Source organism: Lampetra planeri, chromosome 35 (genome assembly GCF_965212315.1).
Source record: "Lampetra planeri chromosome 35, kcLamPlan1.2.h2, whole genome shotgun sequence".
NCBI lineage: Eukaryota > Metazoa > Chordata > Hyperoartia > Petromyzontiformes > Petromyzontidae > Lampetra > Lampetra planeri.
Window position 1 is genome coordinate 9,440,319 of NC_136141.1, and position 23,641 is coordinate 9,463,959.

General features: G+C 48.0%; 1 protein-coding gene across 1 annotated transcript in view; it reads right to left on the reverse strand.

The window, feature by feature from the left end:
* Window positions 1–23,641, reverse strand: part of LOC144730372 (C-Jun-amino-terminal kinase-interacting protein 4-like) — a 90,040-nt gene that overhangs the window by 46,176 nt on the left and 20,223 nt on the right. Inside the window, 3 exon segments of the mRNA XM_078611145.1 lie at window positions 19,817–19,908; window positions 21,040–21,110; window positions 21,833–21,953. Coding sequence (XP_078467271.1) covers window positions 19,817–19,908; window positions 21,040–21,110; window positions 21,833–21,953 — 284 coding nt within the window.

Below are 23,641 nucleotides of genomic sequence, written 5' to 3' on the forward strand. Positions count from 1 at the left end.
AAATGCCAAGCACGCTGCAAGGGCTAGAGCCCAACAATGGCCTTGGCACATGCCAGCACCCAGAGCTGACAGTCTCGTAGCAAGGCCAATTAATCAGAATGCTGGCCGAGTTTACACCCCGATTCTGGCAGCAGAGACGGCGCAGAATAATAGACCACCGTTGGAGGCGGTTTTTTTGGTTGGTTTTGGAGCTACTGCTGGTTTGGTGATGATGATCCTTAGTTTTAATAATAATAATCACGCTAATTTGTAATGGCACAATTTTCACGTGCCCAAAGGCAGCGACCACCCTGAGGCGTGGAGTCCGGCTCCGCGTCTCCGTTTCATTCTTTGTTGAACTCTCCTTTTCCGGTTACATGAGTGCTCAACACTGTCGAAAGTTCAATGAGGTACACGCAAGTTTCCATTTGTGTACATAAATTAGAAAGTGTCCAATTACAGACGGGGATTTTCTGATCTCAAATTACAGCTCATGAGCTCGCAAGATGACATCTCATTCCAAGTAGGTTGACAGCTTTCTTGACGAGTCCCAGGCTTGCGTGTGGTTGGCAGCAAGGTTGTGTGTTCACAGCGAGGATTTATTTTGTTACCGACCTTCATTAACGATATGGCGCTGGTCGTTTGCAGGGAGACTTGCAGTCAAGTTAGCAGAAGATTATGCTCATTACTCATCTTACGGCCATTCAGACGGTCAGTTTTATGTATTAAAGCTGAACCCAGGGGCAGCAGAAAGTAGTGAGAAAAAAAAGCTTTGGTATTTTCATTGCAGGTAGCAAGTAGCCAATCAGCACGTGGGTGAATTAACCCTTTCCCGTTCCGATGACGTACGTGTACGTCATCACAACAAAACCGGACGAAAAAATTAAGTAAAATAACTTCATCCATAACAAGGCTCCCACAAAGCCAGTTTGGCGCCAGCTGTCACAGTACGCGGTCGTGTCGCTACAGTTCTCTGCGGTGATTACAATGTCATTAAAAACAAAGGCGCCACGCCGCTCTAAATCAAATTAACGCTAACCGCTTGCGCGTTGGGAGATTCGGCCGTGAATGGGACCCCACCCTGCAACTTGTAGATGTCCCAGAACGGGAAAATGTGAAAAGTGCTTCTTTGTTTGTTTACGTGGAAATGTGCATATAAGGTGGACTGTGAGAAGGTCAAGAAGCATGCTGCTTTAGCGATCAGGTTTTTTTTTCTACATCAATGCCACCGTCCGCACAAAGTCTTTTAATTCTTAGCATTTAGCATACGTATGTACGCATGTTGAACTTCTTTCGTACTGTATGTAGCCAACCATGCTCATCGGGGGTGCGGTCACGGATGGTGCACACCCGAGCAGGCTTTTGGAGGCGGGCACTAAGTGGCCACCCTCTGCCACCTGAGTTACCCCGCCCCCTCTACCCACAATTCCCCACTTTTAAAAAAAAATTCTCTGCACCACAAAACAAGCAGGTGCAGGATGGGCCAAAAAGCCACCATAGAAAAAGAAATAAAAGTCAAAGCATAGGACAGAACAGGAAGGGAACATCACACCGGTACAGGCCAAGAAATGTTCTTGCTTTAGCGGAGAGGTTTTAGCTTGACTGCGCACCACACCGAGTGTGCAACAATGCGACAACTGCAATTTTTTGTTTACAACATCGCTTATCGCGTGTGGGAGCAGCGGAGTGGCTTAAATTGCTTGCCAAGGTCATGTGCGCTCTCCATATTGTCCTTCCGACCAGACCAGAGCTGAATAAATCATTATCTTGTTTTAAGAGACACTGGATAATCTCCGTAGAACAACAGGGACCGGATATTTCCCTCTCATAGATGTTCGAGTTAGTTTTATTTGAGCGCGTATGCTTTCGTAATCAATATTATCCATAATAAAGGTTTTTAAGTCTGATGTTGTAGCATCGCGATGATGATGCTACAACATTTCGGACTATATAAAGTCTACGGATATTGTAGCGTCCATTTTGCAAATAGAGGGAGGTCCGGGAGAGTTGAGACTTGAGGGAGGATGATGATAACAACTACAGAGTCCTTGATGGAGGTTTTTTGAGTTAGATCGCGTAAATATAAATGTGTCATTAAACCTGCCACCACCCGACACAGCCAATTAGTAAAGTTTGTCACGTCAACAAAACGTGATAAAAAGTTGCTACGTCAGCACACCGGTGTGTTGGAGAGTAAACCCACGACATTTACAATTCGAGTATGACGTTTTGCTGTTGGTTACAACAACCAACTTCGTCAGGCGATGAGCCGCAATTATTAAGAAGTCCTCATGTTTCAGCCCTCTATTTATACTAGCTGTACTACCCGGCTTCGCCCGGGACTTGGATTCGCCACGCCTGGCCGCCTTTGTCCTCCCAGTGGCGATGTTCACAAACCACACCACTTACTCGTTTGAGGCTGAGTCGACCTAGGGGAGGCCCAGGACTGGTTCAAATAATCGTCACCGGTGGTGGCCGTGAGTGGGAATCGAACTCGGGTCGCCGGGTTTGTAGCGCAGCACGCTAACCACTACACGGGTCACGTGACAGATTTGACGTCACAGCTCACTTGCCGTGCAAAAAATCAATGCATTATTGAGCTCCCCCCCCCTCCCCCCCCAAAAAAAATAAGTGTATTTTAATAATTTTTGCATGGTGTACAGTCTGGAAAGTATCCACATGGCAAATTTCAAGTTTGTTGCATGTCGGGAAGTACGCTAAACATTTTGAACAGAAACATATTCACAACTTTGCCTTTTATAAAATGGAGATTTTTACATTTTGAACTCTGACACTGCCCATAATGTTTCGTTTTCACGGATGGAGTCACAGGGTCTTACACAACACCCACGTGATAGTATGATGGCATCCACGCGGGCGATTGTGCATGCGAGTGTGTGTGCGCCTCAAGACTAAGTTGTGGGAAACTAGCGACTGTGTTCCGATGTTGGCAGAGGCGCAGTGTTCACGAACACAGAGCAGATGAAAGGACACATTGCCGCTACTTGACACAAACATTTCTGCTGCCGTATTTTGACTCAACATTGGTGAATGAGAAAAAAAATCAAATCGATTTCATAACAAACAAAAAAAATCACCTCACATTGCTCCACTATGGAATTCCCCTCCCATCGTCTGAATTCAATGAACGTGTGAACCCTAAATCCGTTTCACATTCATTTAGATCCGTCTGTCGCTGACTGCCTTTGGCGTCTTGGGCTTTTTGGAACTGTACTCAGCAGCCGTTGTTTTGTGTGTGTGCGTGTGTACAGATGTAAATAAAAATAACAACAACAACAACACGGGAATGGGGCTTTGGGTCACAGGCTGCGATGTGGACAGAAGAGGGCCCCGACTTGAGGCACCAACCCGTTACCGGGGGAGGAAACATGTCTGCACATTTCATCTCCCACACACACAACACAGCGGCAGTAAAGCACAGCAGAAAACAACTCCCGATAATGTACGAAGGAGTGCCCTTCACGGAAATGTGACTCGACATCTCGGCTTCGGCGGAGAAATAAATGTACCGAGTCCTTTCCCGAAACCCGTCAGCTCGCGTTCTACCAGCGATTTAGATAAAAACAATCCGTGTGCGAGGCCGAAAGGTATCGGAAACCGTTATTTTTTTCAGGACAGACAAGAGATTCAACCTCGGAACATCACTGGCAAAAGCAGGAAGAGATACTCCAAGTGACGTCTCTCAAGATGACACACTTTTATTTAGAAAACAGGCCCGGCACGTACAACCAACCCGCGGCTCAGAGACGGAGCGCATTTTGGTTGTGCGGGAAACTTCCGCCGGCAAAAAGTCTAACTTTCTGAGAAAGCGTTTTCAATCAATTCATATGTAAAGGAGCATAAACCATCACGCGAACTCCGGTCATCCTCGCAGTGGCTTTTGGCTCGCCATCGAACAAAGACGATCACTGCATCGTGCGCTTTTGGATGCGCTCCTGCGGTCGCCTGGAAAGCTCTTCCTTCCCCCGCACGGTTGGCTACGTCCGGTGCGAAAGAAGTGCAATGGACATACATTCAAAAAATGGTGCAATGGCCTTGCCAGGAATGAGTCAAACAAGCTCACATTGGTCAGTCTGACTTGCACACGCAAACACGTAAAAGTGTGCATGTAAATGACTCTCTATATTTGTGGAGAGTGGTAATGTCGTGTTTAGCATGCTGCGCTACAAATCCGGCAACCAGAGTTCAATTCCTGCTCGCGGCCAACACCAGTGATGTTTATCTCAACCGGTCTTGGGCCTCCTCCAGGTCCACTCAGCCTCAAGTGAGTACCTAGAGTGGTGTGTAAACATCGCCACGGAGCAGACAAAGGCAGGCCGGGCATGGCGTTGGCCACCCACCCCCTCATGTACCAAGCCGACCTTCAGGAGGTACTCGCTAACAGCACTTGCCCCAAAAGCCTGTTCAGGCTATTATTATTTGTATTTGTAAATGGCCCCACAATCGCAAAGCTGAATATAAATGTCATGTTGACGATTCCCTCTCCTACAACCTGCAGAGCGGGTTGGAAAACTGCAACGGTGGAGAACTCCACTGCATACAAACATCCCCAATGTAACCTTAAAGACTACTGCGGCGATGTAAGTGGGGTGTGGCGTTAGTGGGCATGTGAGGGGGTGGTGTGGCCAGCACCACGCCCAGCTGCCTCTGTCTTCCAAGGAACTCGTTTAAGGCTGAGACGACCTAGGGAAAGCACAGGACAATCTCAGACACCACTTACAAAACTCAAGTCGCTGCGTTTGTAGCCCGGTGCGCTAACCGCCGTCCCATCGCTCCCTCCCCACACACACACTCACAAAGCGACGCATTTGACATATCCATGGATTGTTTTTGTTCTAATTTCTGTTTGTACTGTCGCTACAATTCACCTGGTTTGTTTTTGCTCTTGTCATTTTGTTGACCCAGATCACCCTTGCAAATATGACTCATCCCTGGTCTCTTGAGTTCTCATTCAAGGTTAAGCAAAATAAACTTGAGGCTGGCTTCAAGGTCAATGTCATGAGGCCCCATCACGACCCCTGCGGTCAATGCCACCAAAAAAGAAATCCCACCCCTCGCTCGCTTTCAAACGGCCACATCCTGCAACCGCTGCACATCCGCACCACAACCCCAGTGGACGCTACGGTCAGCGCTCCACATCCAACGTACGTCACAGTCGGCGCCCGATCTCTCGCTTCGGGCCTCTAAAACATTCTTTCCACGCGTATTTCTGTCTTGCCCTTGGTGCACGCGCCCACTCCAACGTCCGCCTTGGGAGACCCGTCCCTCCTCCATCCCCCATCCCAACGCACGGTGCGCCCCATGGCTAAATTGTCATTGCGGCCTTGGAGTACGCTGCGAGCTCGTCCGCGACTATTGGGCATTAATAGCAACCGCTTCGCGTCGTACGCCGAAAACGTCGGAGCAGCTGTGACGGGGGCTGGCGGAGCCCAGGTCAATGGGGTTCGTAGCCCAGCAGCGCTAACCACTGGCCGTCTCTCCCCGCTGCACACGCAGCGATGCAGAATCTGGCACATCAATGCATCTGCGATAAATTAATTAATCTATTTGTGGGTAGGTCGGCAGGAAGGAAGGTAGGTTCAAGCAGGTGAAATTGTGTTGCTAGGTTTCTGGTGACAATTATGCACGAGTTTGGAACACGGTGTGATTCATGGGCAAAATATTTGCCAAACCCAATCCACAATCACTCACTGAGGAGGGCAATGCCAAGTGCCGTGGAGCTCACACAGACCGCAGGGCATGCATGCGTTGCAGCACCGCCATCGCACTACCCACCTTGGGACCAGAGCTGGGGTAGATTACGATTATAATTGTGCCGCTCATTGTTACGATTTGCATTGTTCAGCTAACCATGCCGACACCACAGGTCTGCCGTGGGGCATTTTGATTTGTGTCTGGGACTGAAAAATTGGCGGATTTCTATAAAGGGAGGAAAGACCGTAGATTGTGTTTTACGAGCTGTGAACCTGTCCCGATTATCGAAAAAAAATTGGCAAGGCAGAACGGCGGATATAAAGACTGCAATGTTAGTTTCCCTAAACGAGACTTGAAAAATCACCCAAGATGCATCATTTTCCCAGAGTGCTCCTTTCCTGCAATGATCACACTGGGTTGGACCGAGGTGGAGTTCACTGTAATTGTCTCTCTCACTTCACTGCTGGTGAAAGTGACTTCACCAAGAGGGAGCCCTTGAGAGACTCTCTAGAGAAGTTTTTTGTCCATTCTTCCAAGCTGACCAGATGTCTTCAAAGACATTTGGTCAGCTTGGTAATGTGTAGTGGAATTCCCACACTTGATTCCACTACAAATTACCTGCCGATAGAGTAACCTTTGTGTGCCCATTCACATTGCCGGGTGGACAGTAAGCAGGGAGATTAAAGAAACTTGCACTATTCTTTTAAAACTTCCGGGAGATGGAATCGAACCATCGACTTCTGGATTACAAGTTCGATGTGCAAACCATTACACCAAGACAGCATCTAAAAAAATATTGATTACAGGTCGCAAATTTCAAATCCACCAGAGGCCCCTGTCATGCTGTTGGTTTTGTACAAGCGTCGTACATTGAGTGAATGTGTGCGTGTGAAAGCATCATTTTAAACACTGGTATACACGTTTATCGTTGCCCATATTTGCTATGTACTGTTTGTGGAACTTCTTTCGCACCGTACGCAGCCAACCGTGCTGAATCGGAGGCGCGGGCCATTGTGGGTGTGGGATTCACAATCCACGACGGAGTAAAACATTCATCTACAATGGATCGAGGTTGTGCTTGCACACAAAGTGCAGCTTGCCCGTACACACAAAGTACGAACGCAACACGCCTTGCAATGCTGCACCACCAGGGACAGGCACTTCCAGTCGCTGTACAGTCATTAAAGAGTAATGTTTAACGAGGGAGAGGTAGGGAAAGGGCACTTAAATATTCTAATGTTCAACAAAAAATTAAGTGTGAAACAAATAAGCAATGCATGGCGGTTAAACATGACGTTCCGTGGGGGGGGGGGGGTGATGCACTGAAAATGCCCCTGCGCCGAGGAGGCTGGGTGGCTCTGAGGTCAGCCCGCAAAGCCGTTACTGCGGAGATCGTGAGGTTCAAATTCAGGCGGCCACCAGGGGTTAAACCGGGTTCTCAAGCGTCAAAAAATCACCTTTCACATCAGCTGTGTGCTCCGGAATAAAATACAGCATGCTGCGCACGAACTGATATAATCATAGACACATTCAACCAACCTGACATTTGGTATATTTTATACTTTACAGCCTATTGTAGGTGGCTTTCAAAGCCAACCTTTAAAGTGCGAGCAAAAATACATTTTACAGCAGACTTGAAGTCCCCTTAAATGGCTTATCATTCACATTTGGAAATCAGCCAAAAATCTATCTCAATCTTCAAATGTATCATGACACCGATCCCACTAAATCTCCTCTGACCTCATTTCCAAATGCTGCTGCCTATTTCTCCATTGATCACCGCCTCCTGCCTCTCAGCCTCCCGCCCTTCTCCACATCGATGCAGGTCGCTCCCTCTCTGCTGCTAATTACCCCTTGTTGCCTGGACTTTCATTGCATTGAATACGTGCACTCCATATCCATATTAATACCTAGTGGTCCCTCGGTCAACGTTTTTAATCCGTGCCACGAAAACTACTGTCAACCGAAATAACTGTTCATCGAATTCACTTGTAAGTTGATAAATAGGTAAAAATCGCTGAGTCTGCGACAGAGAGCCGTTTCCACTGACAAAACAGAAAACGTAGAATGTAAACAAAGCCAGTCGAGGTCTCAACGCTCATAAATGGCGGCCGCTGATTGGCTGAGTGCATGGCGAATGCTCGGATTGGCCGAACTTGTCGCCCGCGTGCATAACGTAAACGTACCGTTAGTCAACATTTTAACGTCGGTCGAAACCATGGGGGGGTCCTATGGGAGGCGAAACGTTCACCGAAAAATCCGTTAACCGATGTCACTGTGAACCGATGGACTACTGCAATGGTCAAATTTCTATGTAGAGGTCTGCCAGACTGACCTCGTCATCTCATCCATGCAGTGTTCAACCACCACCAGCACCACCGCAGCTCACACTTTGGAATTACGTAGTCGATCATATTCATCTATTCATCTTGCACTTGGAACGCTGACACACGCTGGGTCACTCTTGTGGAATGACATCACGACATTCACTTGACAGTGCATGTCGTCTCTCTCGCTCTCTCTTTTCTAACATTCGGCAGAATTCACCAGGATAAGTGAAGCGTGCCGAGTGGCTCAGTGGTCAGCATGCTGGACACCGGGCATCCTGGATTGCCCAAGAGACAGCGCACACCTGCAGAACAACACCCAAGCTGTACGCACCACTAATGCACAGCGGACCTGGCCTGCCTCACCTGGCCTGTCTCACCTGGCGATTTCACATCTGTCGTTTACGCGGCAGCAATGCAGCAGGCAGAGCCAAGCTCGCACTTTAAACGATCCGTGATCCATTTAACACCGAGGCTTTTGTGACCAATATTATGATTCGTCATTGATATTTTGGGCCACAATGTGCAAGCAAAATGTGAAAACTGGCAACAGACTTCTGGAAAATGTCTGGCCTGATGATGCTGACTGTAACTATCAATTCAACATTGTCCCAGAATGCTACGTGCCAGTCAGACTGGCACGTTGGTTCACGAAGCAAATTCATGCATGGGTGTGTCGGGGTGAAGGAGGGTTTATGGCAGACCTTTGGCAGATTCTAAATCTGTATTTATTCTGGAAGAATTCGATGAGCTAGGAAGCTCAAAAATACATTTATGGATCGCAAATCCAGTTTCATGACGAGACGTGAAAAAACAGGAGCAGAAATAGCTCTCGGGTTTCGCATCAATACGGAGTTGAACGTGCGGCACGGGCCACTGAATAAATAATGCATGCCATTTAATTTAACTCTTACTGCCGTGAATTGGGCGGGTGACCATACCGTTAAGTAATGCTTTACCACCAAATCAACGTGTAAATGTGCCAGTGTCATCACCGGATGTAAGTCACAATGATAATCTCTTTAGGACAAAAGCAGATGGCTAGCACTGCCCCCAGCAGTGCACTGTAAACATCACATTTCCATATGGGCTGTACACTCTTGAATAAAATACGAGCGTGTAATTATATTGTGCAAACTGCGAAACAAAAACACGTCAGACCAATGCGAGGGCAGGGGAGAGAAGATGCAAACAAATCCCGTCAAAAATGCCAATTCTGAAAAAATACACGCATCAATAATTAAAGTGCAGCGCAGCATTTTAAAACACAGCACACACGCAGCTCGGCAGCATCAACCCGTGTGTATTGAATGAACACAAAAGGCCGGATTACACAAACCAACCCACAGTGTTGGGAAACCAGCAAGCGTGCGCACTCCGAATTCTGAACGTGTGCACGTGCACGCACAATTACCAACATCGGCCACAAACGCAGAGGAAAGAACCACCCCCGACACAAACAAAACGATCTTAGCCGATGAACAGGAGCCGACGGCGGGTGCGGGACGTCGGGTTCGCGGCACGACCGATTAAACCAGAATCGTCCCAGGCTGTACGTCCCCCCCCCCCCCCCGTGTGCGATGGGCAACCGACCTGTCCGCGTCAAACCCCTGCTGTATGGCGCGGCGAGCATCGGCCGCGAGCGAGAAGTGCAGCACGGTGAGTGCGATGAGCGACGAGATGACGAGCGAGTTGACCACCGCCACTCCTCCCACGAAGCCAAACACGGCCAGCAGAATGCTGAATACCGTCATGGCCTGGCATGGCGGAGCGGACGAGCGGGGCGAGCGGGGAGGACGGGCGGGCGGGCGAGCGTGCGAACGAGCGGGAACCGCTTCTCCGTCAGAAGCGGCCGCGCAGAGTTGCCGGGCGGTACGGTGGCAGCCGCATTTTGCCGGCGGCTGCCGTGAGCCCCAAAGCTGCTGTCGGAGATGCGGCAGAGACCCACCCACCCCCTTGTGCACCTCAACCCCCCCCCCCCCGTTGGCCGGCAGGGGGGGGGGGCTTTGCGCTGACGTCATTTTTGCCTCACGGTGTTTATCCGAGCGAGCAAAAAAACGAGGTGAGAGCCGCACGCGACGCGCGGGCAAACAGCACCACCTGGTGCCGTACGCGCGCAGCATTGCGGCCACACGCGCGCACATCGGGTGTTGCGAGTTCGCACGTGCCGTTCAGATTCAACTCGGCAGTCGTACCCTCGAGAGGCGGATAAAATGGCAACTCCTCGGTGAGAATTCGCCACTTCGCACGCCGTCAACAATGGGTTGCCTTTGGAGAGACTTGTCCCGTTCACAGGAATGTGGAATTTACACCAACGATTCTGGATTGCTGACGCAGAAGGGTACTTTGCTCAATGCTCATTCCAGCGTAGAGACAATGACTTTCATATATTCACTTTAAAATGTAGGATACCTCCTTTATAACGAAGAGGAAATGTTATTTCACATCCATTATATTTTTATTTGGGGGAGCAGTGGCGCAGTGGATAGTCCACTGGGCTATAAATCCAGCTCCTGGGTTCGTAGCCTAGGAGACACGGAGGAGATTATATCGTGCAGTTTCAAATCTGATTTTAAGTGGTTTTCAGAAGTGGGACTTGGGGCTAGGATACCAAGACAAAGTTGTCTCACCTAGCCAATAATACCGCACTGCCAATCACTTTGCAGCAGATTGCGCGCTATGGGGCCGTCCATAAATGACGTCACGCGATTTTGGACGATTTTTGACCCCCCCCCCCCCCGTCGTCACACGACGTCACAAAGCTCTACCCCCCCCCCCCCCCCAAAATAAAACTATTGTCATTGTAGTGCGTAGTTAATGTGGCGCTGCACTCTGATGTTGTAGAAGAAAACATTTATTAAAAAGTCTATTTAATTAAGTAGAACGTGTTTTCTGTGACGTCTCATTTCTCAACCCCCCCCCCCCCTCGTCACACATCGTCACAAATGTCTGACCCCCCCCCCCAGCCCCAGGTGCACGGGGTCATTTATGGACAGCCCCTATGGTAATTTTTCACGAGTTGAACAATTGCGCAAGTTACCTGAAACAGAGGGCACTGACCCCTGGGTGTCTTCATAATGAAGATCTTTCAGATTAGGTTAGCTCGTGTCAGTAGAAATGTGTCGTTAGCCCGCCACCACCCGACACGGCCAATCAATAAGAGGTTTGTCACGTGAACAAAACGTGCCAATTAGTTACTACTTCAGCCCACTGGTGTGTTGGAGAGTAAATCCACAACATTCACAATTTGAGTAGTACGACGTTTCACTGGTAATTACATCCCCGGCATCATCGGGCGATTTTGTCAGAAATTAACGACACGTTTTATAATTACGCAATCTAACAAAAAAACATTTACTATTAATAATATTGGTCACGAAAGCCTTCCACGTGTCAAGCGAGGCACGTCTCACTGCTGCACAGCCATGAAGCATTTCCAGTGAGAGGGCTACGGCACGCACAGCAAGCGACGGCTATACATTATTATTATCTTAAAATCTTGTAAACAAAATAGCTTAACAGTTTGAAAAGCGGTATTCTCTAGACTATTATTATAGGATTTGCCTGATTGTTATTGTCACGTAATCAAGCATCTGAAGCCACAGACGAAGAATCGGAATTTAAGACAAAAAACTGTTCTCAGCCCATAAATAAATCCTGGATTTTAGACCAGAGAAATTATTTTAAAATGGGATTTCCCACTGCAAATCTCAGTTTGGCAGCCATCAAAGCATTGCGATCAGTAAATAGGTTGAACAAACACACAAATGTGTGCAGCATTGCACATACAAAAGCTCTCAACCTTATCTAAACCACCAGCTCAGTAGAACTGAGCATGTGGCCAGTTTTGTAATTTAAACCACCAATGCAAAGAGAGAAATTGTGGCCAGTGAAACAAAGACCAGTTTCATCCTCATTCAATGCTCTCTGCTGCCATGTGTCAATGAGCAGTGAATTGGTTAGTTTCTAGCGTCAATGTTAGCACTGGTATTTCCCTTGCCGCCGCCATCGCTCAGACTCATCTTGCCAACTACATTTACCCAATCCTCCTACAATATTTGCAAATCACAGTGGACTGCATTGCACCGTCCAGCGGCTCGTACCTAAGCGTGCAAAACACCATTCGGTGCGACCTTCATGCGTCGATTGCAGGATGCTCCAGTAATCCCACATCTCCGGTTAGCACGGCTGGCTACGTACGGTGCGAAATAAGTTCAACATACACACAAGCTTAGATCTTGGCGGCATTGGGTATTGGTTGGCATTTAGAAAGTGAACTGTTATCCCACGGATGCTCATTTACATAGAATGTAGCTTTTTGCTTGCACATTTCCCTTGCCTTTTCATTTTCATAGCCAACTTTTGGACAAAAAATTAATTACCAGCGTCGATGCAGTCATTAACACCAACTCCACTTTGGGGGAAGTTGGTGGTAGCGATTCTCTGGAGAGACCGGCGAACGCTTAAGTTAAACCGATTCCTCGGAGGCCACCGATGGGGATAAGCGCCACTCGATCGTGGAGATAGTTTTGACTCGGATCGGTGATATCTCACTGGTGAGGTCAAAGTAAAAGGTCAAGAGGTCACCATAGCCAACACTAGTAAGGCCACAATCTCACCGTCACTGCCTTCCCTCTCTTCCACTCACTCGATCCTGTCCGACTGTCAAGTCGAAAACTTCGGAGTCGGCTCTTCTAATGTTGTTGTTACCACCACCCGTCGGGCTTTAGGTCATTGCCGAGCTCTGGGTGCCACTCCAACGGTGACCTGCCCTCTTCCATCCCGCACACGCGTGTCCCACTCGTCGCAACCTTCTTTCCCCTGCCGCATTATATGCAGGGGATCACAAGTTGCTTACCCAATCCTTCCTTGAAATTGTGAGCATCCCCTGTATGTGCAGGATTCTAGGACTGGTAAGGGTTTTTTAGAGATGTATATAAAACTAAAATTGAATATGATCTCACTGCAGTCAAAGCCTGGTCTTCCTTAACCTCACATTTCAAACCACAGGGTGGCTCTGTGCTTCCACGGCTGAGCAAAGTTAGAAAATAATAGGAAGACCAGCTTTATAGCCAGAGCCCTTGGTGGCTTGCCACCCAAGTCACGTCATTCCACTAAACTAAACTGTGTTTTTTTGTTTTACCAGGTAAGGCACACGGAGCTATAGAGCCCTTTTTAGAGGTGACCTGGCCACAAATGATAGCTCAACGAAGTGGCTCATCATGTGGAAATTGATAGCAGCCAAACACTCTAAACACACGTTTATAAAGGTGGAAGTAAAAAAACGGAAGACCCGGAGAAAAATCCAGTCGTTCCACGGAGAGAACACGCAAACTTCAAATATACAGCAAGCGTCAGGGTCGGGATCGAACGTACGAACTCCTGTATACCAGGCGAGGTAGTTAACATCTCACAACTGCGGTGCCCCACATCGACCACACGAGTAGCCAGCAATATGAGAATTAGGTCAATGCACATGGCACAAGTAAACTGTAGCTGGGCGTCACATGAAATAAGCTGCATCAATTTGATACAATCTGAAGAGCTTGAGGGTAATCCTCGGCAAGTTTTTTTTTACAGTGCAATAGATATGCAGGCTTGTAAACAAAGCAATTGTATATTTTAAAACTGTGAAACTGCGAGGTTTGAGTCAACCAAAAGCACAATTAACAATTTAGTGGTGTAAAAAAAATAAGAGTGACGAAAAAAAACGGAGCTTTTACCCTTCCTGGCAATAAAAAACAGCTATTAAGATGTTTAAAGGCCAAATAGATACCTCTTTTGCAAGGCATCAACTTGTGGTTGCGCTTAAAAAAGAAAGATTTGCATTGCCGTGCAAACATGGCACGAGTGGAGCTCACACGTGGCTCCCGATTTTATACGATGGGCACAAGCTCCTTCCGCCGTACCCTCCAAATACACAGCTTGACATTACGTCTATAAAAGCTATTTCTATAAACATTTTGTAGATAAACAAATACAAAGATCCCCCGTGTAAACGTTAACAGACTGCCGTCATCCCCCCCCCGCACCTCCGATTAGCACTGTTGGCTATGCACAGCGCGAAAGAAGTTCAACGTACATACATATGGGGCACGTGCTACGAGGGAGCAGCTATGAATCTTGGCACAGCACCCATGGGCTTGGGTGGCCAATACCACACCCAGCCACGTTTCTGTCCCCAATGATGATGCTTACACACTGCACCAGATACTCATTTCAGGCTCGGTCAACCTAGGGGAGGCCCAGGACCGGATCAAATATTCATCACCGATGTTGGCCGTGAGCGGGTATCGAACTCGGGTCGCAGGGTTCATAGCGCAGCGCCCTAACCACTACACTACCACTCCCCATAAATATAGTACTGTATATACGCATATATACACACAAACATTAACAAAGACCGTGGTTTAAATTAGGAGTGATATGTGAACGGGACCTGCACAACCCACCACCATTGCACACTGAGCAGTGTAAGTGTGGTCAAAATACCCCCAAACAGGCTTTCATCCAGTGGTGGATTAACACAGAGAAAACAGTACTTATTTTCATTACAATAAAATGTTAAAACGTCTGTGTCATAACATTCTTTAAAACGTCTGTGTCATAACATTATCTCCTGACACGTAACAACATTCTCCCCCCATACATAACAACATTCTCTACCCACATTAAAGGAGCCGCATGTAAGAATGAATACTTGTGATGTATTTGCGTTGCATGCTGTTGGTGTTGTGCTGCTCTGCCGAAGCTTGCACATCGTGTTGACTTTTTTGTCTCCAAAGTTAACACGAGCAAATGGCTTTGCAAGACGTATCACAATAGCGTACATATATTTTTGTAAACATATAATTGAGCTGCAACAATGCAGTTGCTTTAATAAACTAAAACTAAACTCGGTAACTAAACTTTTCATTTTACCAGGTAAGGCCCACTGAGCAATGTAGGTCTTTTTCAGAAGCGACGTGGCCACAAATCATAGCTCAAACAAAGTGGCTTGTGATGTGTAATTTATAGCAGCCAAATGTTGTAAACGCACGTTGATTTTAAATGTGGAGGGAGAAAAAAATGCGCAAACTCCAAATATACAGCATGCGTCAGGGTCGGGACCGATCCCACGACCTCCTGCATACCAGGCGAAGTAGTTAACATCTCACAACTGCGGCACTCTCTTGCTACTGCGCTTTCAAACGCCTATTTAGCATCAAGTACAATCGCAGTAATTGAGCCACGTGGGGCGTGAACGTGTACACAATTATGCCAGAGTCATTAAAAGTGCCCCAACAGCACTTTAAAAGATTTGCAAAGGTGGCAATGGGGGGTAATGGGGTAATTATACAGATGGCTGCCGCTGTGGTTTGCCGATCTTTCCCCCGCCCCGCACCACCAATGTGCACAGTTGGCTATGTCCGATGCGAAAGAAGTTCAACAGACGTCCGTACAACCTCCTCGGATTCACAGCACGTCGACCCGCTCTGGGGAGTCGTGCGCTCGTTACGAGTTGAGTCTTGCTGGGGGACTGCACACAAAAAAAAACCCATGAAGCTAAATCCGTAGGTTTTTTGTTACTTATTTTGACTTATTCCAGCTCTGTGGCATAAACACGATTGTAACGATTGACACGTGATGAACACTGTTTGCGAGCATACACAGACGTGGCCCCTGTTTGTATGTACGTATGATGGACTTCTTTCCCATCGTAAGCAGCCAACCGTGCTAATCGTGTGCATGAAGAAGCAAAGGAAATTGGATCCCCTCTGATGATAGCATGGCTGGCTACGTACGGTGCGAAAATAGTTCAAAACACATACATACGACATCACCTCGGGTAATTTTCTTAGAGTGGTTGCAGAGCTAGCTACAAGAGTGGCGCGTGTGCATGTCTCTGCCTCGTGATATTACGCTGGTATCACAATTGGAATTCAATTGGAGGGAGTTGTCCCTTCAATCGTGGAACCCACAAAGCCAGCAAAAAGGCCTTGTATCACCCTGAGGGATGACCCCAGAAGAGACACAGACACACACATTGATTTTATAAGGGGATTTATTAACCACTACAGCAAAGGGTGGGGGCAGGGGTGTGGGTGTCTTGAGCTATGCTACGAGGTTGTTAGTTCCGCATCTACCACCATCGGTGTGTCCGAGAGGACATCGGTGTGACCGAGAGGACATCGGTGTGTCCGAGAGGACATTGGTGTGTCCGAGAGGACATCGGTGTGTCCGAGAGGACATGCCGCTCTCCCGTGTACCGTACTGCACGTCGCCGTTTTACGAGCTGCTCCAGCAAAGCGCGCGCAAAGCGTTCTTTGATAACACGCTCACCTACGGTGCCAGGTCGGACGCAATTCCTCCGCGTAAAACCTGGCCACGATAAACAGTCTGCTGTTGGCGGTTTAACGGGGATGACGGAAAAGGCTCCTCACCCCCTCCCCACCGGGTGAAACGAGAAAGTCGATTTTACTGGAGAAGACTCCGGCGTGGTGCACAGCACGCGCTTCTGAATGGGTCGCTGCTGGTCTGTGCAAAGCGATGGTCTCCTCGCCGTCAAATCTGTTGCCGAATCTGCCGAGGGATTTTACTTGGCGATGTTACAAATAACATCAATGTTTAGTTTAACACGAAGGAGCTTTCCGTGACCAGTGTTATCCATTAGAGGTTTTTTTGGGTTAGATCTCGTAAATGTGCCGTTAAATACCCGCCACCGCCCGAAATTGCCAATTAGTATGCTTTGTCAAGTAAACAAAACACGCCAATTGGTGACTAGTTCGGCACATTGGTGTGTTGTAGAGTTGTAAATGTTGTGGGTTTACTCTACTGAATATCTGTGAAAACTACTGGAAAAACATCATAGAGCTCATCGGATCCCTCCAGTATTAATAAATATTCTCATTCTGATGTTTTGTTTTACGTGACAAACCTTACTAATTGGCTGTGTCAGGTGGTGGCAGGTTTTAAGTCAAGTTTATATTTATGCAATCGAATCCCAAAAAACTCTATTAGGGATAATATCGATACTGCTAACCCTGGTAATCTCTCCAAAAGCGTGTTTCAAGAGACAGATGTGCTTCGTCGATGTTATGGTCAAATTGACCACTCTATTAGCGTCATAATAAAAAATGGGTTCCTATCACATCATGCATCTAAATTACCGTGATAAATCGTACGTAAAGCTCAATGTCCTACTCACGCAATCCATTTATTGGTGCACCGAATTCCAGCTTCACATTTGGCTCCATCCAAAAGCCAGCCCTCTTTGTAATGTTCAGCTCATGCCTAATAAAAAATAACATAAACAAAAACTAAAATCTGGACCTTTAAACTGTGCGAGGATTTTGACCACGTTGGCCGTGGTGGTCACATAACCAGGGGCGGTTTCTTCATTAGGGCGATTGGGCGACGCACCACCAATGTCATTCAACCACAGAGTCACGCTAGCCGTGACTGTGCCTCTGGATATAGTCCAATCAGCGTCATGCTACGTTCTGTGGAGTACCGCCTCTTTTTGGGCGATTTCCCTCCAGCTGAGAATCGCCCCGAGTGGTCCCATAGACTTACATTCAAAGATGTTTTTTTTCGAACGGGGGCGCTGCAATGCATTCTCTATGGCTTCCGGGAGGGCTCGCCCTAACGTGCTTACGTCATCATACGTGCTTATGTCATCATACGTAAGCACGTTTCATCCAACAATATAATTTGTCGCCACCTAGTGAATCTTTAATAAAATAAACTTGAGTGGTTTGTTTTAATAGTGAGTATAGAAACAAACAAGATGTATTGTGAGAGTCACTTTATTTTTCATTAATATTAAAGAAGTGAAGTTGCCTTTACATGCTTAAGCTGTTAATTTATCCATTGCATGGGTGGACCTTATCCTTATCAATCATCCAGACATTTGCCCCCCCTGAGAGATTTTGCAGGAGCCGCCACTGCACATAACCACCACCGCCAACACCACCATCAAGCTACGAAGAGTGGAAGGCATAGGGTCAAGTGTGCACATGATCACGTGCAGCCTGGGCTTGAAGGACAAGGCCTGGGACATTGCGGTTGGAGGGGTTGGGGTGAGGGGTGGTGGCTGGGGGAGGGCATAGCAGCATCAGGACGAGGCTTCGTGACGCAACTACCCATCCCGTGACACACACCACCACCCACCCCTCCACTCCACCATGCGCATGCGGTTGAGAGGCAGAAAGACAGACAGTGATAGGGAGGGAGGGTGAAAGACTGTTACAGATGGCTCCAGGGAGAGAGACAGTGAAAGGTCACCCGATAGTGAGACAGAGGGCAAGGCAGAGTGGTGGATTGTGGGGCGGCAGGGTGTGGGGTGGAGGGGGTGGCAGTGTCAGGGACAGACCGAGTAGGGTGTACACGTTCCTTAAAATCTACATTCAAAACTCAATAAATTTTCAACTAATTAAAACGTGTGATGCAATATTATTCATTTTAAATTCAATATAAAACTCACATTTTACAAACCACCAAGCAGAAATGAACAACATTACACTAACCCAAACTTGCCTATCAAGCCCCCTTGTTTTTGTGGTTTGTTTATTAATCTTGCAATGGACTTGCCAAGTTAGGGCACTCAACGTACTGGCCACCGCTGATCTAAATCACGATGTACGAGGGTGACTCAAGGTTAACCTTCACCGTCAGTCTGAGAAATTAGTGAGGCGAAGTGAAGCGAATGAAAAGATTGTTTTTCAAGGTGTTTCTATGCTAGTCAGAATAAGTGTGTCCCATCGGTGTCGACATGCATTCATGGCAGAATACGCAAGAATGTGAAGGACATGATGGCACGGCATTGAGAAGTCGAGGGCATATGGGGGGATGCCATGTGTCAGGGTCAATATCTACGAGTGTATTTGTGTGCTCACGCGAGCAATTTGTGCACGGGCATTTATTCATGTGCACGCCGATGCGTCTGCCGCGTGTGTGCACTTACAATATACTTGTGAGTGTGTGTGTGTAAGCCACCGTCGTAACGAGCGTCATAATAACGAGAGTTATTCATGCGGGAGAAAACCGGAGCACTTGGAGAAAACCCACGCATGCAATGGGGAAAAACAGCAGAGACAGATGATCTGAGTCCGCACTTTGCTGGAACACCCTATCCTGGCAAGTCAAGACATGGCACCTAGACGCCCATGAGAAGGGAGGTTGGCAACATTTGTGCGATTCGCCAACAACTCGCCTCCACAGAGCTGAATTTAATGCCTTGACGTCTCTCTCCACGTGGTGCTGGGAACTTCTTTAGGAACTGACCTGAAGAAGAACTGAAGAAGCTCCCGGAAATGTGCAATTAAAAAAACGATGAACTATTTTAATTTTACAAGGTAAGGCCCACTGAGCTACAGAGCTCTTATTCAGAAGTGACCTGGCCGCAAATGATAGCTCAATGAAGTGACTTATCATGTGGAAATGTATAGCAGCCAAACACTCTCAACGCATGTTGATCCTAATTGTGGAGGGAAAAACCTGGAGGACCCAGAGAAAAATCCACGCGACCACAGGGAGAACATCCAAACTCCAGATATACAGGCGTCGGGGTCGGGATCGAACCCACGAACTCCTGTATACCAGGCGAGGTAGTTAACATCTCGCCACCGCGGCGGCACACTCAATGTCCGACCACCACGCCGAACAACACGTGGCACAACCCTTCAGCACGTCGGTGAGCTACGCAAGCAGCACAACCGCAGGAAAACAGCGAAACACCGCGCGGTGTGATGTCAGTGTCCCTCACGAGGTGGCAGACACACACTGGGGGGGCGGCTGTGTACGCCGTCACTCACCTGTGACGCATGCGGACCGAGCCTCCCTCCACCTGCCCGGCGGGCTGGAACATCTTGTTGCGCTCCACATGCTCCGTGTACGCCTGGATGATCTGCCCACGAAACAAAGATTCCACGGAAAGCTTCAACATACAATTGTGGCAAGTGCTGTTAGCGAGTAAGCATCGATGAAGGCCGGCACGGCACACGAGGGGATGGATGGCCCAGCACTGCGTGGCTCCCACAAAGCCATGCGCTGGAGGGCGTGGCACATTTTGGCGCCAGCTATCAGAGCGTGGTCGTGTGGCTACGATTCTCTGCAGTGAGTACAATGTCTTTAAAAAAAAACAGCGTTATGCCTTTGTCTCCCCAGTGGCGTCGTTTAACACACCGCACCAGGTACTCATGTAGGGAGACCCAGGACCGATTAAGATAATCGTCACTGGTGCTGGCCGTGAATGGGAATCGAACTCGGGTCGCCAGATTTGTAGCGAAGGGGTGCCCAATTGCAACACCACCGCACATCAACAAAACGAAACCGAAAGAATAAAATAAAATAACTTCATCGGTATCAAGGTTTCTACAAGGCCATGTGGGAGGGCGGGTGGCACAGTTTGGCGCCAGCTATCACAGAGTGTGGTCGTGTCGCTACAGTTGTCTGCGGCGAGTACAATATCTTTAAAAACAATGGCGCTACTCCGGTCTAAATAAAATTATCGCCGAGCTGCTTGCGTGCGTTCCGAGATTCAGAGGTGGATGGGACACCCACCCTGCAACTTGCAGACGTCTTGAAATGGGCAAGGGTTAAATGGTTTCAGAGGCAAGCAAGCTGGAGAGACGAGGAGGGCCAGCCAACTCCTGAACACCTTAAAAGCGGGCAATGTGTCCTGCGTTTATTTGATTAATTCGTGATTACAAATGGAATGTGGTATTGTTGTTGCCAAGCTAAGAAGATCGCTCTTAGTTTTTGCCGGTGCCCAAGCGTGCCTCCTGCCTCCGCATCGCACGCAATCGTGAGACGGGAGATGGAGCAGCGCGGGTGGGCGCATCGCGGACGAACACACTGTGGGGGGATGCGACTAAACTCCGGTTGGCTCATCGGATTCCCTGGGGGGATTTGGGTCATATCCTGGTGGGTGTCAATAGCGGATCGACAGAGGTGATGAAGGCGACAGAAGAAGCGGTCTCTGGCCTGTAAAGTGGGGGAGGGGCAGGGCGGGGGAGAAAGGCACAGGCAATCGCACCTCTGTGTATCTGTGACGCAGCGCGGAGTATTCCTTCTTCAGCTCCGCCTCCCGATCCTCATGCCGCGAGACTGCAGACCACACACCAAAAGGAGTCCCACCGGGCACAGCTTTGTTTATGGACCGTTGGGACAGAATGGGGTTATACAGCAGGCACCTATTTAGACAGAGACTCGAGGTGATGGTGTGGTCAAAGCCAGGCCTGGCGCTAATGTTCACACACTGCAACTGGTTGCTCGTTTAAAGGGCCCGATTTCATACAAGGTATGAGGTCCAGCACCTGAGCAAATATCACTCGCTGTGGCCGGGAGTTTGAACCGAGGTTGGCCAGGTTCATGGCGCAATGCGCTAACCACTGCGCCACCGCTGCCATTGTAGTTTGCAGGACTACGATAATGCAACGCACCTTTCCTGCCAAAGTAAATGCTCACTCGTAGCACTTGCCTTTGCCAGCATGGAGGAGGCCTTCTGTTGGATCCCCAGTCAACCTTTGCCCAGCACAAGGTCACATTTTCTCCTCTTCTGCCCCCACAATCTGTAACTCCATCCCCTCCCCACCCGTCTATGCTTTCAACTCCTTGCACATCAAGAAGTCCAAGCACAAGACCTTTCTTCTTTACTCTGCTTATGACTGCCTGCTTTCCTCTTCATGAAAAAAAATATTTCCACTGCTTCTATGCAGCGCCTCGAGACACAAGTCGTATTGATGCGCCGTCATAAATCCACACTGTGCTGTGATTATACAAAGTTGGGGCCTCTGTGAGAGTGTTCCTGCATAGGAAGCTGCACTCACTCTGGTCCGAGTAGAACTTGGAGCGGATCTCCATCTGCTTCAGCTGCAGTTCCAGCGTCTCAACCTTCCCCAGGAGGGTGTTGCGATCCTGCTCCAGGGCATCTTCATACTCGATGTACTTCTGCATGCCCAACCAACAAAGGCACCAAGCGCGGCATCAACAGAGCTCACCCACCAAACCACCAACCCATCCACCCATCAACCCACTAAATAACCAACCCACCAATCCACCAATCCAACGACCCACCGACCCACTAACTCACCCACCAACCCAAAAACCCACCAAACCACCAACCCTCCAACTCAACAACCCACCAACTCACTCTGGCCACGTTTTGAAAAATAATTTTATTAATGAAAAAACACAAATGTAATATATATCGTAGCAATAAATGGTGGTATAAATGATGTTGCCTCTATATAAAATGTACACCCATCTGTAAATCCACTGCTGTATGAAGCCCCCCCCCCACACACACCATGTCAGTGATGGGGGTATCGTGTTTGACCATACTACACCATGATGGTAATTGGGGGGGGATGAGGGACAGGACTAGTTCAGATATCACTCTCCACTGATGTTGGCTGTGGCTAGGGAATTAACTCAGGTGACTGTGTTCTTTTCGAAATGCTCTATTCACTGGAGCAACGATTATGTATGTTGACCTTCTTTCGCACCGTACGTATCCAACCGTACCTATTTGTATTTATTTCATCTTTACGTTCAGAGACGAACAAAAGTCTATGTTACCATCCATAATACAGAAATAATACATCGATGATTATAAACCTTATCTACAGTGTTATTGTAAAACAAAACACCAAGTATTCTTTGGGTCTTTAGGTTAAGTCACCTAGATAGATACCGAAAGACCCAAAGAATATGATTTCCTCCAGTCACGAAAGCTTTAAGTCAAGATATAAAACACCAACTATCTATGCCAATTTGAATTAATTCCACGAGTGGTTTTGTAACAAAGAGGGCAGAGCATTTGCCACCGAGTCAGAAACGTTCAACAATTTCAATTCCACAGGTGCCTGAGGCGGAGGTCAACGTGTCTGTGACCGAGTTCCGATAAGTCAATACTTTCAATTCCCATTGCAGCCCAGCGATTTCCGTGGGGCATTCCCAAAGTCGACCATGGTAAATGATATGTAAAGTTAATTCAAAATCATCTCCTTGAATAAGGCGAGTGCACACCAGTGTCACAGCCACAAAGATAACCGATTACCAAACGGTAAAAATAACTGTGCTCACTTAATTATGGTTTCCTTTCCAGCCGTCCATGCAGGCCAACAGACTGCAATCGGCCTTCACCTGGATTACGAAGGCTGCTCTCTACAGTACACGCACCGCATTCACAACCACCGCACCACACCGGTGAAGTGTGTGTCCGCTCAAGAACTAAACTAACACTACACTAGTTGTTTTTATTTTACCAGCTAAGGCCCACTGAGATATACAGCTCTTTTTCATAAGTGACCGAGCTATTACAAATGATAGCTCAAGGAAGTGGCTTATCATCACGTGGAAATTTATATCAGCCAAAATACTCTAAATGCACGTTGATTCTAAAGCCACACGACCATGGGGAGAGAGAGAGAGACGCATTCTCCAATGCTACAGCAGGCATCAGCAAGGTCGGAATCAAACCCACGGACCTTCTGTATACCAGGCGAGGGAGTCACCATCTCCTAGCTACCTTGATGATGAGAGAGAGAAACACGCAACGTCCAAATATACAACAGGCATTATCAGGGTCAAAATCTAACCCACGACCTCCTGCATACCAGGCGAGGGAGTTAACA